This window comes from Trichoplax adhaerens, genomic scaffold (assembly GCF_000150275.1).
Source record: "Trichoplax adhaerens TRIADscaffold_3 genomic scaffold, whole genome shotgun sequence".
In the NCBI taxonomy this organism is placed as follows: domain Eukaryota; kingdom Metazoa; phylum Placozoa; class Uniplacotomia; order Trichoplacea; family Trichoplacidae; genus Trichoplax; species Trichoplax adhaerens.
In genome coordinates this window covers 8,150,292-8,166,133 of record NW_002060945.1, presented here as the reverse complement: position 1 = coordinate 8,166,133, position 15,842 = coordinate 8,150,292, and the positions used below count along the sequence as shown (strand labels likewise).

At 32.0% G+C, this 15,842-nt stretch overlaps 2 protein-coding genes across 2 annotated transcripts; both read right to left on the bottom strand.

Annotated features, from left to right (window-relative positions):
• Positions 1–3,302: 3,302 nt before the first annotated feature.
• Positions 3,303–11,510, bottom strand: TRIADDRAFT_22330 (uncharacterized protein; the record flags this gene model as incomplete). Its single annotated transcript, XM_002110643.1, has 22 exons — positions 3,303–3,578; positions 3,667–3,772; positions 3,970–4,142; positions 4,311–4,400; positions 4,565–4,720; positions 4,914–5,102; positions 5,363–5,463; positions 5,727–5,957; positions 6,172–6,322; positions 6,419–6,498; positions 6,636–7,077; positions 7,486–7,699; positions 7,913–7,999; positions 8,113–8,207; positions 8,627–8,762; positions 8,886–9,133; positions 9,291–9,540; positions 9,721–9,846; positions 9,962–10,215; positions 10,440–10,655; positions 10,982–11,093; positions 11,392–11,510. Coding segments are annotated over 22 exons (3,852 nt in total), but the record flags the coding sequence as incomplete, so codon positions are not given.
• A 2,665-nt stretch (positions 11,511–14,175) lies between these two features.
• Positions 14,176–15,842, bottom strand: TRIADDRAFT_22300 (uncharacterized protein; the record flags this gene model as incomplete). Its single annotated transcript, XM_002110642.1, has 7 exons — positions 14,176–14,253; positions 14,463–14,568; positions 14,753–14,856; positions 14,903–14,992; positions 15,192–15,249; positions 15,412–15,611; positions 15,801–15,842. Coding segments are annotated over 7 exons (678 nt in total), but the record flags the coding sequence as incomplete, so codon positions are not given.

Sequence of the window (15,842 nt, the reverse complement as noted above, 5' to 3'; positions counted from 1 at the left end):
TTTTCATAGCTCATTTTACGCTGAGAGCATTTCACTTTCATTTACTATATACTTGGGTCGTGCAAAAGCATACAGTGTTATTGTATTGTTATATACGCGTATTCTAGGCCGTTAGTATACAGTCTATCCTAGTAGCTCATCTTCTGCTGAGAGTACTTCACTTCCATTTACTATCAATATGTTAATTCGTTGAACCAAACTTACCAAAATGAGCAAAACTTGAAATATGGATTTGCACGTTTGTAGGGATGGTCACCGGATTTGTCATCGGATTTATCTTGATTGAAATCTTTTTCTATCGTCATATTGGATTATGGTAGCTGCATGGTGATGAATCAATAGTCTTATTAATTGTATAATTATTATACACTGTATTAGTATTAGTCATAATCATTTTCGACTTGCTTCTATCATTTTAAGGGAATAATTACAATATACACGTACATAAGCCAGACATTACGATAATGAACGTCTATACGTCTATGGACTCAACATAATTACAGTATGTCGAAATCATTCCTTCACTAAGGGAAAAGAAGGTTTAATGTTAAGGATTGCAGCGAATTGGAGATCTTGAATGTGAAAGTATTGAACAATGCTGCTGTTCAAGATGGGAATCAATGACTTACTTTAACTTCTACCAACTACAAGTAAATAATTATAACAGAGACTACTCCAAAAAAGAATCGAACAGTCAGTTATGCCAATTGAAAATCTTTGCATTCTATAGTAATGAAGTTGAGGCCGTCCATGAGGCCATTCTACTCCAAGTATGAAGAAATGATGCTATTGATTGATTGATGTGAACAGTCAATCCGCAGTGATCATGGCAAAAATGGAGACAAGTCACTTTTCCTCATGTTAGTACTTACATGAATACAAGCTATTTGAACCAATGGAAGATATTGGAAGTTAATACGTATTCCACGCCAGCTTTGGAGCTAATCAATTAATGAAGCACTCAATTGAAAGGCGATTAAAAACGGTAAACTAATTTATTGTTGGCCTATAAATAAAATCCAAAATGTGCAGCATCAGCTATTTGATCTGGCTCCCCTGCATCCACGACGGTACTGCACCACCATGCTGTCCGTACTGTACGTCTGACAATTGCTGATACAGATCTACGGGTATGACGCAATATTGTCAAAGACTTTCAAATTTTCATCCTACTGTACTGTACACTGTACAGTACAGTACAGTACAGTACAGTATTGATGCAGCATGGTCTGACTTTGTGTGCAAAATAGTCTGTCACGTCTTGACGAGAGACCCGACCCAAGAAGAGATACTATTAGCTGCTACGGCTTGACGAGATAGAATAGGTGGGGTGACAGATACCGTGTGCAGGGTGCTGGAAAGTTATTTGATATTTCACATACTAATTATACAAAATTAGACGTCCATTTTCCATACATTTATTATGACACTGTATTAACAAAGCTCTGAAAGGCATGTAATGCATATGTATACGTAATATCCAAGTTATTTCATAAGCAGGAGGCACAAAACCGTACATTGAACAAGGACTACCTGACCATGCTTCATCAATAAACTCCCCAAATGTGCAGCATCAGCTATTTGATCGGTCTCGGCTTCATCCACGACGGGACTGCACCACCATGCTGTCCGTACCGTACGTCTGACAATTGCTGATACAGATCGACGGGTATGACGCAATATTGTCAATGACTTTCAAATTTTCATCCTACAGTAACAGTACAGTACAGTATAGTTTTGATGCAGTATGGTCTGACTTTGTGTGCAAAATAGTCTGTCATGTCTTGACGACAGACCCGACCCAAGAAGAGATATTATTAGTTGCTACGGGTTGACGAGATAGAATAGGTGGGGTGACAGATAGCGTGTACAGGGTGCTGGGAAGTTATTTGATATTTCACATACTAATCATACAAAATTAGACAATCATTTTCCACACATTTATTATGACACTGTATTAACCAAGCTCTGAAAGGCATGCAGTGCATATGTATACGTAATATCCAAGTTATTTCATAAGCAGGAGGCACAAAATCGTGCATTGAACAAGGACTACTTGACCATGCTTCATCATTTGCACACTGATCACGTCTGGATTCGTTGCATTTTCGTTCGCATTTCTTTATTTCATTAAAAGACACTGCCGCTACGTTATCAAGCTTCAGTCTGCAGTCCTATTTTGACAAGTATTTTATCAAGTTTTCGGTTGACATGAAAGAACATAGAATAGATCGGCCATGCATTAAAAGAAAATCTTATCGTGACTTTCAAAGCTTATAACTTTGCAATTAAAGCTTAGTTCGACACTCATGCGCAATTCGATCATTTTCTATATCGTCTCTTCGCCACCTTCCATACAGTACTGTACAGGGTACTGTACTGTGTACTGTACAGTACAGTACGGTAAAAGTTCTTGTACTGTACTGTACTGTACTGTACAGTATTTCTAAGAACTTTATGTACTATAGCTGGCCACCCAGTACTCTAGCAAAGTCCATCCTTCCAGACGGGAGAGGGTTGAAGATAACTTTATTAAGTGTACCATTGGTACAGTATAGAACGCAAACTACATGACAACGAGCTTAGGATCGACTAAATTATTAAGTACATCCATTCAAAGCTTTCAAAAGTATTTTGAGAGGGGATCACCTAGTACACGAGTGTTAATTTTTCTTTCAGATAAATTGTTGAACAATAAAATAGACTAGACTGTCTGCCATTAACTAACCTTTTTCCTTGATACTCTATCCTACTACCATAAAGCTTAGTACGGTATTATAGATAGAGTATGACTGTACTCTACTATATTTGACACCATCAAAATATCATGTCGTTTCGTTCCCACTCCCGACAAAGCTTCCACAAAATCCAGTTTGCTCTCCAATCTGTATAGAACTAACTAAGAAAGCAACTCATAAACTGCTACCATTTTCTCCCTACAAAATAAATTAGGCTTATCTCTCAAGAATACTACTGACATGAGTTATAAATTAGTTCTTTATTAGTCTCTCTCTCTCAAGTCTGGATACCCTAGAGCATGTCACGAAGAGACATTCAATTCACTCTACTTGATCAAGGATCAAAATTAGCTACATATATATATTTTATTGCAACCTTTGAACAACAATTTCACAATATCTCATTTCGAACAAAAATTTTACTACAAGCTATCTTAAATTCTAACCCGAATAAAGCAGTCGGGTTTACAATATGCTATGATATTAAGTAAAGTCTACTGTTATAATCAACCAAATAAGTCATATATTTGGAAAGCTACAATACTCATCATGATGTATCAAGTACTAAACATCGGTAGATTGAGATTTATTAGATCGATAAGATAAAACCTTGGTTTGTATTTCATCAACATCTGTAACAATACTTGGTAACAACATTCGCGTACGACTATTTGATTGACAACTCGCATTCTCAGAATCATTAGCTCTTCGTGCAATATCCAAAAGTCTTTCATATTCTTTCCAGCCGCTTTTACAGACCATATTGGCGAATGCAGAATTCTTATCTCGCAGTAGAACGAACGGTGAATTAAATTCGACTAATCGGCCATCCTTAAAGACCTGCATTTTTACATTAATATTTTGTAATTCAGTTTACTCATGATCATTTCATTTATGAACGTACATTTAGGTGTTACGAAACTCTTACCATAATCCGATCACAGTCTATGATAGTATTGAGTCGATGAGCGATCGTGATGACAGTACAATGACGAAATTTACTCCTAATAGATACTTGAATGATGCGATCAGTACTGTTAAATAGCAAATGAAAGATATCACAATTAGCCCTTGCAATCAGTACATTGCTGTATATACCGAAATATTTATTTTTTAATAGTTCATAAATATAAGTTTTCCATTTAATAAAATTCAATCTAAGAGCAGATGCATTCATATCGCCAAGGTATCCTCTCTATTCTAGGAACTTAAATTCAAAGTTTTAACTTACTTAAAATCAACGTTCGCGGTTGCCTCATCGATTACTAAAATTTTATTATTTTTTAATATTGCTCTTGCAAGGCAAAGTAACTGCTTTTGTCCTACACTGAAATTCGATCCTGATTCTAATACTTCGTTGTCTAATTTACGAGATAAATTCGAAACATAATCTGATAGTTGTACCTACAGTTATAAAATATGATCAACAATAATAATCAGTGTATTCCATTGTCATAATTTATAAAATAATTTCAATGATATAAAATAAATTCTTTCAAATCTATATGAAAATTTCTAAATCATATTCCATTCAACAATACAAAGCCCGAATTACACTAATTTTTACTCTACCTCATTTAAGGCGTTCCATAGTTGTGAATCATCATAAAGGCTAAATGGATCGAGATTACTACGTACAGTACCGATAAATAACGATGGGTCCTGCAAAGCATCATTTAACGACATCAAACAGCTATACTTGAATTTAAATTTTTAAGTTGCGTCGTATAAATATATGCAAGCGACAAACATACAATGCATTTCTTGCAAGAAAAATGAATAGGTAGAAATGATATATTTACTAACTTATAAGTTTTAACTAATACCTGAGGTATCACAGATATATTACTACGAAGAATATCTAGTCTTATATTTTCAGTTGAAATTTCGTCTATTTTAATATCTCCGGTAATATCAGCCATGCGAAATAATGCTGCCACTAAGGATGATTTTCCAGCTCCAGTTCGTCCAACAATACCGACCTATTAAAGCGTTCACAAATATACGATCATTATTTTTACCTTAATCGTAAATATATGATCGCATTCAACTGCAATCATTGCACTATTTACTTATACTAAGCGATATCATATAATGTAATATTATCACAGGTTTAAGACTATAAAATCTCTATTGAAAATAGTAATAGAAATTGTGATTTAACTTCGTATTTACCTTTTCTCCGCCGTTAATAATGCAATTTATATTATGTAATACATAAGGTAAATTATCATGATGACGGAATGATACGTTCTCAAAATATATTTTGCCTTTATCTGGCCAATCTTTTGGAGAAGTGATTTTCGTTATGGTAGTTTCTGAACTGACTTCTATATATTCTTTAATCCTTTCTACTGAAGTCATCTGAATTAGAAAGAATTCAAATTCATAATAAGTCTTTGTTATGACAAAATTTTAAAGTTAAATATAAATAACTTTCGATATGCCCTACTTATTGTGAATAAACAGTTAGAAATATTTAAATCATTTAATTAATTTCAAAATGGAATGAAAGCTCAGACAAAGAAAATGAAGATTCAGTAGTAAAAATGATAACAAATGACGGCAATATACCCATATCTACTTAAATGAATAAAGACGGGGTCAATACCTCAATCAATTACCTGATTTTCAAGTTCCGCACTCTGTCTTATAAACCATTGGAAATTCCCTAATAAAAGGATTGTATAGCTGAGAGAAAGTCCAATTCCGCCAGCGCTGACATCTGTAATGATAAAGTATTTACTGTCAGATAGCAATTTTAAATATCTTCATTTGAAGCTTTTCTAAAATGCAATAACAAGCTAACAAGTTATTATTACGGACTACCCATAGTGTAGATTTTATTATTTCTTATAATATTTTTGCTGATAATTATGCATTATTCATTACATAAATCAAACTAGTTCCAATTGCAATAATCATAGATAATTTTTGAATCACAACGTATTCATATAGCATTAATACTAAATATACATAGATGAATACCATTAGCACTGAAAATCCCAATAAATGCTACAAAGATTAGATATAATCCACTTAAAATATCCAGATGGTAGCCACACCATCGTGTCAGCGCTATATTTATAACAGCTGGCCGCGTATGATTATCCTGATATATCATAAACTGTTCCATAAAACGATCTTGTAAATTGAATGCACGAATAGTTGTTAATCCATGGAGCGTAGAAGATATATGCCCGTAAATCGGACTGCTGGCTAATAAATTTAAAAGTATGGCCGTTAAGTATTCCTACGGTATATTTTTAGACTAGCAAAATAGTATTAATTAGCACCAGTATCTATTTGTAATAAGCTATTCTACTATATTATGCATAAATTATTTTACACTGTAATTCTACTAATATATTGCATCATTTAGGTTAAACCTGTTACAATGAAGTTTTCGAAGTTATTAGAAATTATTCCATACCTACAGCTTCTAGCCGTGTAACTTCTCTTGACAGACTCACATAGTATTTACGAATGATGACAAAAATGATCATAATAATAGCTGCAGGGATTAAAACCCATGGGTTAAAGATAGCTGTTGGTACTATAATTCCACAGCAGTAAATTCCAATCTAAATTTAAAAATTTCCCATTCTGTTATTGTATAGAAATATAATATTTAAGAATTGCCTAATTACATAACTATTCTTTTAATTGTAGAATCGAACCTGTACAACGTTAGCAGTTGTAGTTGGAAGATCCTCATCTACTTGAGATAGATCTTTAGAAAATCTATTCAATACACGACCTAACAACATAAAAATAAATACCATTCAACATACTCCTGTAATTATATAACCTGTTGAACTTTCTGTTCAACTCTTTCGTTAATGCGTTATCCAGTATACGTATAAAATATACATATATAAGTCTATAGATAATTACCGACTGGATTAGTATCGAAAAAGTAGATAGGTGCTGCCAATATTGAATTTAACATTCGATTGTGAAAATTGATAGCTGAGTCGATCGCAATTTTTACAGTCGCAATACATCTAGTTGCAGTCAATATCCATGTAACAAGTAGAAGACAACTATAAATGATTATCGTCATCCTATTCGTTAATCCAAACGCTGATCTTCGATCGAGTACGTGTATATTACTGCTGTTATTTCCATTCGACATTGAATTTGTAAAGCTATCTGACCATCTTGATAACCACCAATCTGTTACTACAATTGATCCTTGACTTATCAAACTTATTAATAGGAATAAAGCGAAGACAATGACACCATTTCCCGAACTTAAAAACATAATATATGTCTTGTAACTAATTTTTCCTTCATCTCTTCTTTCTTCACTTAACGCTGTATCTTCGTTATCATCCTATACATGTATAATTACAAAATCTTTATTTCTAGACAGAATTAAACTCATTTAACCTACAGTATACTGCAATCGTAATTCTAAGCTTATGTTGTACTAAATTTACTACTTCTATACGATCACTAGAACATTTACAATTTATAAATCATCAAATCACGCTCCTTTCTCAATAATACGCTATCTGTCAAATTTGTAAAAATGTACAATAAATACCTTAGTAGCGCCTTTAGTATCTTCTACTGTAGATCTAATAAAATTTTAAAGTACAATAGTTAATAACCTGATAATAACTAAACCTTACCGAAATAGGTATGTTGATAAGTTATGTAAAGAGAATATATAAAGCAAGTATGTTACATACATGTAAATTCTGTGCCTTACTAACATACTTTACAATGTACATAATACATACTTAGACTTGTTTAGTTCATGGCGATTTCCCTTGTCATTATTCTGTAACAGTTCTGTAAAATCGACACCTTCTGCCATTAATTGTGTCAAAGGGCCACTGTGTGTTACTCTTCCCTCTTGCACTGCAACTATATGATCGACTTTATCCAGTACTTGAATTTGATGAGTAACTAATATGCGAATTCGATCTTTCAATAATCCACAAATACACCTATTCAAAAATTTGATGTAAATAACCAAAGCAAATTATATCTTATCTGAATCCTTTATAACAGATAAATGTTTGCTTTACAGAACAAAAATTATTTATTTATCCACTTCTTGAAGTGATACGTATGGCAAACTAATAGTGCTACACCAATACCAATCGCTACCGTATTTCAGGTGTTATGAACGAATATTCTCTATAATATAGATGACTTACTTAGTAAATAAATGTTGAGCCACATCTACATCTACGGCGCTCAAAGGATCATCCATTATGTAGATATCGGCATCACAATATGCAGCTCTTTAAAAAATCAGCAATAACTGCTGTAAGTACTTTAATTTACTTAATTCTCATAAAATACCTTAGATATGATTATACCTGTAATTAAAAGCAAAAAAATTAGTTTACGTTACCGAGCTAAACTAATACGAGCTTTTTGTCCGCCGCTTAAACGTACTCCCCGTTCTCCGACATATGTTAAATCGTTATGTGGTAATGATTGCAAATCCTAATCAGTGTACAATTAAGGCAAGATACAGATAAAGTCGTTTCATATCCAAGCTTTAAGGATCTTAATAGAGTTAACTTTATGAGCTTTTCTTACTGTAAATCGGTCAATAGTAAGAATTTGTAATAATGATAAAATATTTATTTTCGCATTATAATTATAAATGTATGACGATTCTATAACAACAGTACGAGTAAAGTACAATGAATCTACTGAGCTATTCAGTATGTGCTTGAACTATATTTACATATATAAGACTTTTATAAAGTAATGAATCCACGCAATAATTATGATTCTATAACTACAGTACGAGAATAATTACAATGAATTTACTGAGATATTCAGTATGTGCTTGAACTGTATTTACATATATAAGGCTTTTATAACGCAATGAATCCACGCAATAATTATGATTATACCTTAGTTAGAGCACAAGCTTCAAGAACTTTAATATATTTATCTTCTTTATATTCCGATCCAAATAAAATATTATCCTTTACGGTACCTGAGAATACCCAAGGCTGTTGGGAAGCGTATCCAATTTTACCTTGAATTCTTCATGGATGAGAGTGCAAATAATAATTTAAATTTTCATAATATCATATAGTAAATGTAGGATACCAAAATCTGAAATATGAGTACATTTACAATATCATTGATAGTGAATATAAATAATACCTTATTGTTCCAGTAGATAATGGCAACTCGCCTAATAAAGCCATCAATATTGAAGTTTTCCCGCATCCAACTGGTCCAATCAATGCGTATAATTTACTACAATTGATGGTAAAAGAAATCTCTTGTAAATTAAAACCGTTACTCCATGCAGCCGATACCTTTTCGGCGATTACTTCGCCTCCATTTTCAGAAGTTAGTATTCGATTGTAGCCTATGTTTTCATCTAACTCGTCGAGCAATAAATGTTCCTAGTAATATATAGCAAAACAAGTCAGACAAGAAATATTAATAAAAAAGGAAACTAGCTATACGTGTACGCAATACTATTACCCAATCAATATCTACTTTTTATAAAAGTATCAGCAGAATTTAGAACATTATTTTAAAATAACAAGTTCCATCTACCTCTATTCTTTTAAATGTGACTTTAGCATCTGTAATAGCCTGAATGGCTTGTGGAATGCCAATAGACATTGGTATTTGCAGCGCATTTAATATTGAATATACAGTAAAAACTTTTGCAGAATCGATCGAATTACCAAGAAGAACATAAATGGTGATCGTTGTGAATGATGTAATCGTATTTATGAGTAAATAGCTTGCTTGATTTAGCCCCAACAATGCTTGTCCAGATGACACATTTTTAGTTTCATTCCTGGTAAAGTTATAAGTCCAAGTTTACATTCTATGACAACATAAATCAGCTACCGTACAAGATTGTAGGCAATAATAACGATAGCTTATTTATGATTTATCAAGTATACTTGTGTATACCTCAATTTGGTTTACGTAGCAACTACCGTAATTTCTTGTTTATTAGATGTTAGCGCATTACCTTCGTAATATTTTGATTATATTAGCAAACGATTTTTCCCATGCATACATCTTGATAGTTCTCATACCGGCAATAATTTCGTTCATTATGCGAACACGTTCGTCAGCAAATTTCAAATATTTTTGTCTAGTAAATAACCCGTCAGTTCATTAATATATGCCATCAATTATATCAACGATAATCTATTCGTTGTACTAACTCATAACTACAAATAAAGTAATGATGAAACTTATCATGTTACCTAAATTTTACTAAGAAGCTTGCACTAATACTTTGTTGTACTAAAATAAATATCTGAGCGCCTAGTCCTGCAAAGCAAGCAACACCAACTTGCTGCCATAATAGCACGGATAGCGTGATTATTAATAAAGGCGAAATCCAAAGCAAGTGTAAAAAATAGAAGCGACTTTTTAACTGCAAAGCATCATTTGCCAACAAATTAACGATGTGACCGACACTTGTCTTTGCCATAGCTCTAGCACTAAGCTTCAAGGCCTGAGTGTGCAGCAAAAAAATATATTAGCAAGAACTCATTCATGCACATCAAATATTATCCGCTTAATCAGCAAGATTATGCTTGAAATTTAACATTTATCATTGCTGTGTTAATTTCTTACAATTTTAGATTACTAATAAATTCTGATATAGTCTTTTCTGCGATAATTCAATATAGAAAGTTCGCTTTACTACGCAAAGGTAACCGTTTACAGCTTCAATACCTTTTGAAATACAGCAGATGATAGCAGTACACCAGACCTAATGCCATATCTGCCGGCCATGAAAAAGTACCATGGTTCACAGTTTATCGATATTAGCGTAGTTAATGATAATCCTAGAGCATATAAGTATGCCTGCGTCCGAGTCACATTCGAGTCAGGGATAAAATAAGCGATTAACCAGCCAATAAAGAGCGGTTGAATAACTATTAATGCCATCTGCATATCAAGAATTAGCATATATTGTAAGAATGACATTACAACTTGAATCAAAATCAAAACATTGCTTTAAATGGTAAAGATTCATTATAGTAATCATCATTGCACTAACAAATTAATATAATGAAATAACATTAATTGATAGCACTCTGCCTTCAATACTTGCTTATTAGACTATTGATTACCGACAACATTTTTATAATATGCAGCATAAAATGTGAGCAACACATAAACCTTAAAGGTTACAATTTGATCAAGAGTAAAGTAACAGATGAATTCAATGTAGATTTAGTTAATAAGGTTAAAACAATATTAGTAATGCTTACATCAGTAAAAAGGATGATACCCATAAATAAATACCTAGGACCAAAACATTTACAGAAAACTTTAAATAAGCTAGTTCTTTGTGCAGACTTGACTTTTGTATTTTTCCAACTCCTTGTTAAGCAAAACGAAATACAAATATATCAGCTAATGTGTTGCAAAATACGGTAGTTTCATTCCTATTTGTTATACTAATTCAACAGCCATTTCTATTCAGTTAGTTAGAAGATGATAAACTGTAAATTGTTAGATGAAGTACATGAATAACCTACTGGAGAATTTGTTTAAAAGAATGATCAGTAGATTTATGTAAATAAAGGTTACTACATTAATGATTGGCGGCATGGTAAACTTCAATTTCAATTCTTTGTTTCTACAGTAAGGAATTACACAGCTTTATTTCTGGACTCACTTATTAAAGAGCTTCAGTAACACACGACATTGATCATCATGTAAAGTAGTAAATAAGTCCGATTCTTGTAATTGTCGTTTTCTTACGATTTTAAATAACGGATACAACCACCTAAATAAAGAAATACAATATATAACAATTAAATTTAAGCTTTTGATAATGTAGTGATGAAATAATTACTTCATATATTATTGTAGTCATGAAATATAGGATATTTTTACCTGGGAATCTAGACGAATTAATATCAAGTCATCGTTAACTGTATCTACTAAATTAAAAATAAAACAACTTACCAAAAGGCGCAAAACTTAAAGAACGGATTTGCGCGAGTGTATGGATGGTCGTCGTCGGTCTCCTTTCGCTTGGAGACTTTTTCTGTAGTCATATCTGTTGATCTCTGTAAAGTTAATTTCAAAACGTTTCGTTAAAACGATATCAAAAGACTAGCTGTAACATACAATTTGTCTCCATGGTAGAAAATTTTAACGTTGGACCACCTATCTGTTGACTTTGCTTTAATAAGCATTGTTGAATTATAATCTAAAAATGGATCAAGTCCATTCCACGAACTTGATTCACAAGTGTCCTGAAGTTGCAAATACAGATTCTAATGCTATTTTAAAATTTAACACCCTCCCTATTAAGCTTTATAAAATTATCGAAATAGATAATCTAATTATATAAGTTCTACTCTTGACCAGTATTGAGAGGTGTAGTGCATGGATTCTTCGACACTTACTTTATTAAGATATGCAGTTCTACACTACACACTATTACTGTATTTCCTAACACATAACAGCTGTAGGTAATTAGCTGTAATCACTACAGCAGCTATCACCTTAAGTCATTTAGTTACTTATTTGTGTAGCGAATGAGTTTTTAGTCCTCTCGGCCATTATCTAGAATTACTTTATTACGCATCTCATACTATCTTACGCCACATCATTCTATACCGCAATTAGCTGAAATCGCTACAAATTACTTAACAACAAGCGAATCTTAGCTTGGAGTAAACATTAATGCAAGCCGAATTCAAGAATGAAACCGACTTACCTTGTGATAAAATCTCTGATATTTTGCAAATCCAGTTACGTCATTTGATTTGAACCGAATTTTGTTCAACTTAAAGATAAATTAAGGCAAAGGGCTATAATAAGAGAAAGGAATAAGATAAATGATCTATAGTACATTGAAGGTGGTAGAGAAGAAATTGGACTTTGAATCTCTAGAAAATAGAGTAGAAATTAAGACGATATTGTGCTGATGTCAGCATTCATGTAACCTACCGTTTCCTAAAGTGCAGCAGGTAGACATCTCTTAATGTATGTAGTTGTTTGTTTAATCTACAGTCTCGTTTATAAGCATACTAGTGGTAGCTCAGTAAGGAGATTTCAATACTTTAAGCAAAGATTTTACATGGTGAATGGGTTACATGATCTTAGTATGTAATATTGATTTATTTAGTATTATACCATAGTATGCATGTTTTAGTATTACCATGGATTAATTATAAACGGTAATAGTATATTAATTATGTCGAATGCTATAAATAACTACAATAAATTGAATATTAATGAGGTTTCTTCTAATTTATGACCTTATAAGAATTGTTATGTAAAATAGGTAGAAATACGAGGCATTGCTAACAATAAACTGATTCTCAAAATTCTTCTAGTAGCTAAATCGCGTCCTTAAAAACTTTACAAAGTAACAACTTAGATATCCATACTCTCAGTAGATTAACCTTTTGAGACACTGCAGCATGAAATATTATCCGGATAGTCATATAAAACACGATTGGAATAGATAGCAAATTATATATAAACACTGAGTCTCAAATTCTTATATCTTGCAATAATGGATTGCTACGAGCATACTGTGGGTATCTGATACCAATAACGATACACGACGATCATTTAAAATTCTGACATACTATACTATACCTAATGAATTATGATTTATCCAATAACTCATTATTCAGCATCAAGATTAGTTACCAGGAACCAAAACGATATATGATGATATGTTTAATATTCTATTGTAAGATACTGTATTCAAAAAATTATTGGCAATGAGGAATCAAATGAAGATCTACGATGGAAATATTTCGCATAGTGCTATACCGATGCTCTTCTATTTGTTATATAAAGCAATACATGCTGTATTATATAGATTTAAGCATGGTTATAAGAAATTGATAATGCTACATCATGATATTTTGAAAAAAAAAGAAGTTTTTTTTCAATTACACAGTATTCCCCAAATTTTCTATTCCATAACATATCATGCAAATTGAATTTTTAGCTGTAAGTACCGCAAACCCTATGTTTCACTCTAATTAAAATAATATAGATGTTTGTTTGGCTATATACAAAAAATGGATACTTAAAAACAAAATAAATCAACAAGATACCGACTTGAAAAAATAACAACGCGCATCTTATATTGCTTTTCAGATCAACAATAAACATTGAAATTTAGAAATTCATTGAATTTTATGACAATATCTCAAATTATTAATGCAAAGATTTTGATAAATGGATGGTTTTAATTAGCGAGATAATCAAATCGAAATGTATAATAAAGGTTTCCTGCCACACAACTAAACAGTTGTAACTAGTTTTTTTTGCAATTGGAGGCGGCAAAATCTTGGCATTTATGTCGTCAGTGTCAGTAACTGGAATTGACTCCAATAAACGAGTTGATTTATTACCCTGTAGATGAACTTTTCTTGCCATATCATAAAGTCTTTCTCGTGCTTTTGATTCAGTCTTATTCACCATTTTAAAAAAACTGAGAATTCTGATTCTGTAGTAAATTGAATGCCGAGTCGAATTCAACCAATCGGCCATCTTTAAACAGCTAAAAATTTGAATAGAAAGTAAAATAAAATTACATGGGCAGAGGTAGCTATAAGGCAAATATCATATTACATGGTTTTTAACCTTGTAATGAAAGGCATTTAGAACTAAATACGATTCTTTATAGTACGCATTTATACAGGTATTTTGAGACTATGCGATATTTCTAAAATTAATTCCGTAATAAGATGAAGTCACTTTGCAACTTACCATAATTCGATCACAGTCTATTATTGTATTTAGTCGATGAGCAATCCTTATGACAGTGCAATGACGAAACTTGTTTCTAATCGACTTTTGAATGATTTGATCGGTGCTATAAGCATCAAAGCCATGATTGATTATAAAAAAAAATAGTAGCATTAGATATAAAGGTAAGCAATCAAGTAAATAGAATTGACAAATCTACGTATTTAGACATCACTCAACGTAGGTTAATAATCACTGTGTACAGTACTTAATATAATGCGAAGATTCATGAATGTTAACATACAGAATACCTGAAATCGACATTAGCAGTTGCCTCATCAATTATTAAAATTTTATTCTTCTTGAGTATCGCCCTTAGTACAGAACGGTATGTCATACTATCAAGACTCCTAAGCTATAGGCTGTTATGGTATGCATTTAAATTTATATTTTTAAAATACTTCATCTAAGGCTCTCCATAGTTGAGAATCGTCATAGGCATTAAATGGATCAAGATTGCTACGTAATGTTCCGACAAACAATGATGGATCCTGTACCAATAAAATCATAAGTTAAACTTAAAATTATAGTTTCTAAGGCATAAAAAAATCTACCGAAAAAACTTTTATATTTCAGGTTTCATATTACTATAAAGTACATAGTAGATCGAGCTATAAATCAAAGTGCATTTTCAATTTCATAAAAATTCGTACAAAGCTTAAATGTTAATCAAGGACAGCACTTTATTACTTGGGGTATCACAGAAATCTTACCACGAAGAAAGCTAAGACCAACATTGGATATCGAACTCCATCTATTTTAATAATTCCAGTGAGAATCTACATTAGTATGTATGCAATCATGATAACAATACCAATGGATCAGAAATCATTAGTAATTCAATTAAACAGTCAGGTACATTACACTGTATATTAAATTTTAATGTCTAGAGGTAATTGTTAATATTAACTTAGAATCTACCTTCTCTCTAGGTTTAATAGAACAGCTTATATCATGGAAAACGTAAGGCAACTTCTTATGGTGACGGAATGACATATGTTCGAAGTTAATTCTACCATTACTTGGCCAATCCTTCGGTGTGGTAACTTCAGTGTTGGCACTTTCAGGCTTTATCTCCGTATATTCTTTAATTCTTTCCACAGATGTCATCTAAAAATGTAATAAGTGAATATTTCATTTTATGTTCTAATAGATACAATACAATTCCTTGCTTTAGATGAGGTATAACTCTCATCTAATGCTTTGAATATTCTTTTAAAGCCACAAAAAAAAGGAAAAATATAATGAGTAAAATAGCTATTGGTTAAACGCAGATATAAATATTTTAAAATATTATACAATGATCTGATTCTCGAGTTCTGCAGTTTGCCTTACAAACCA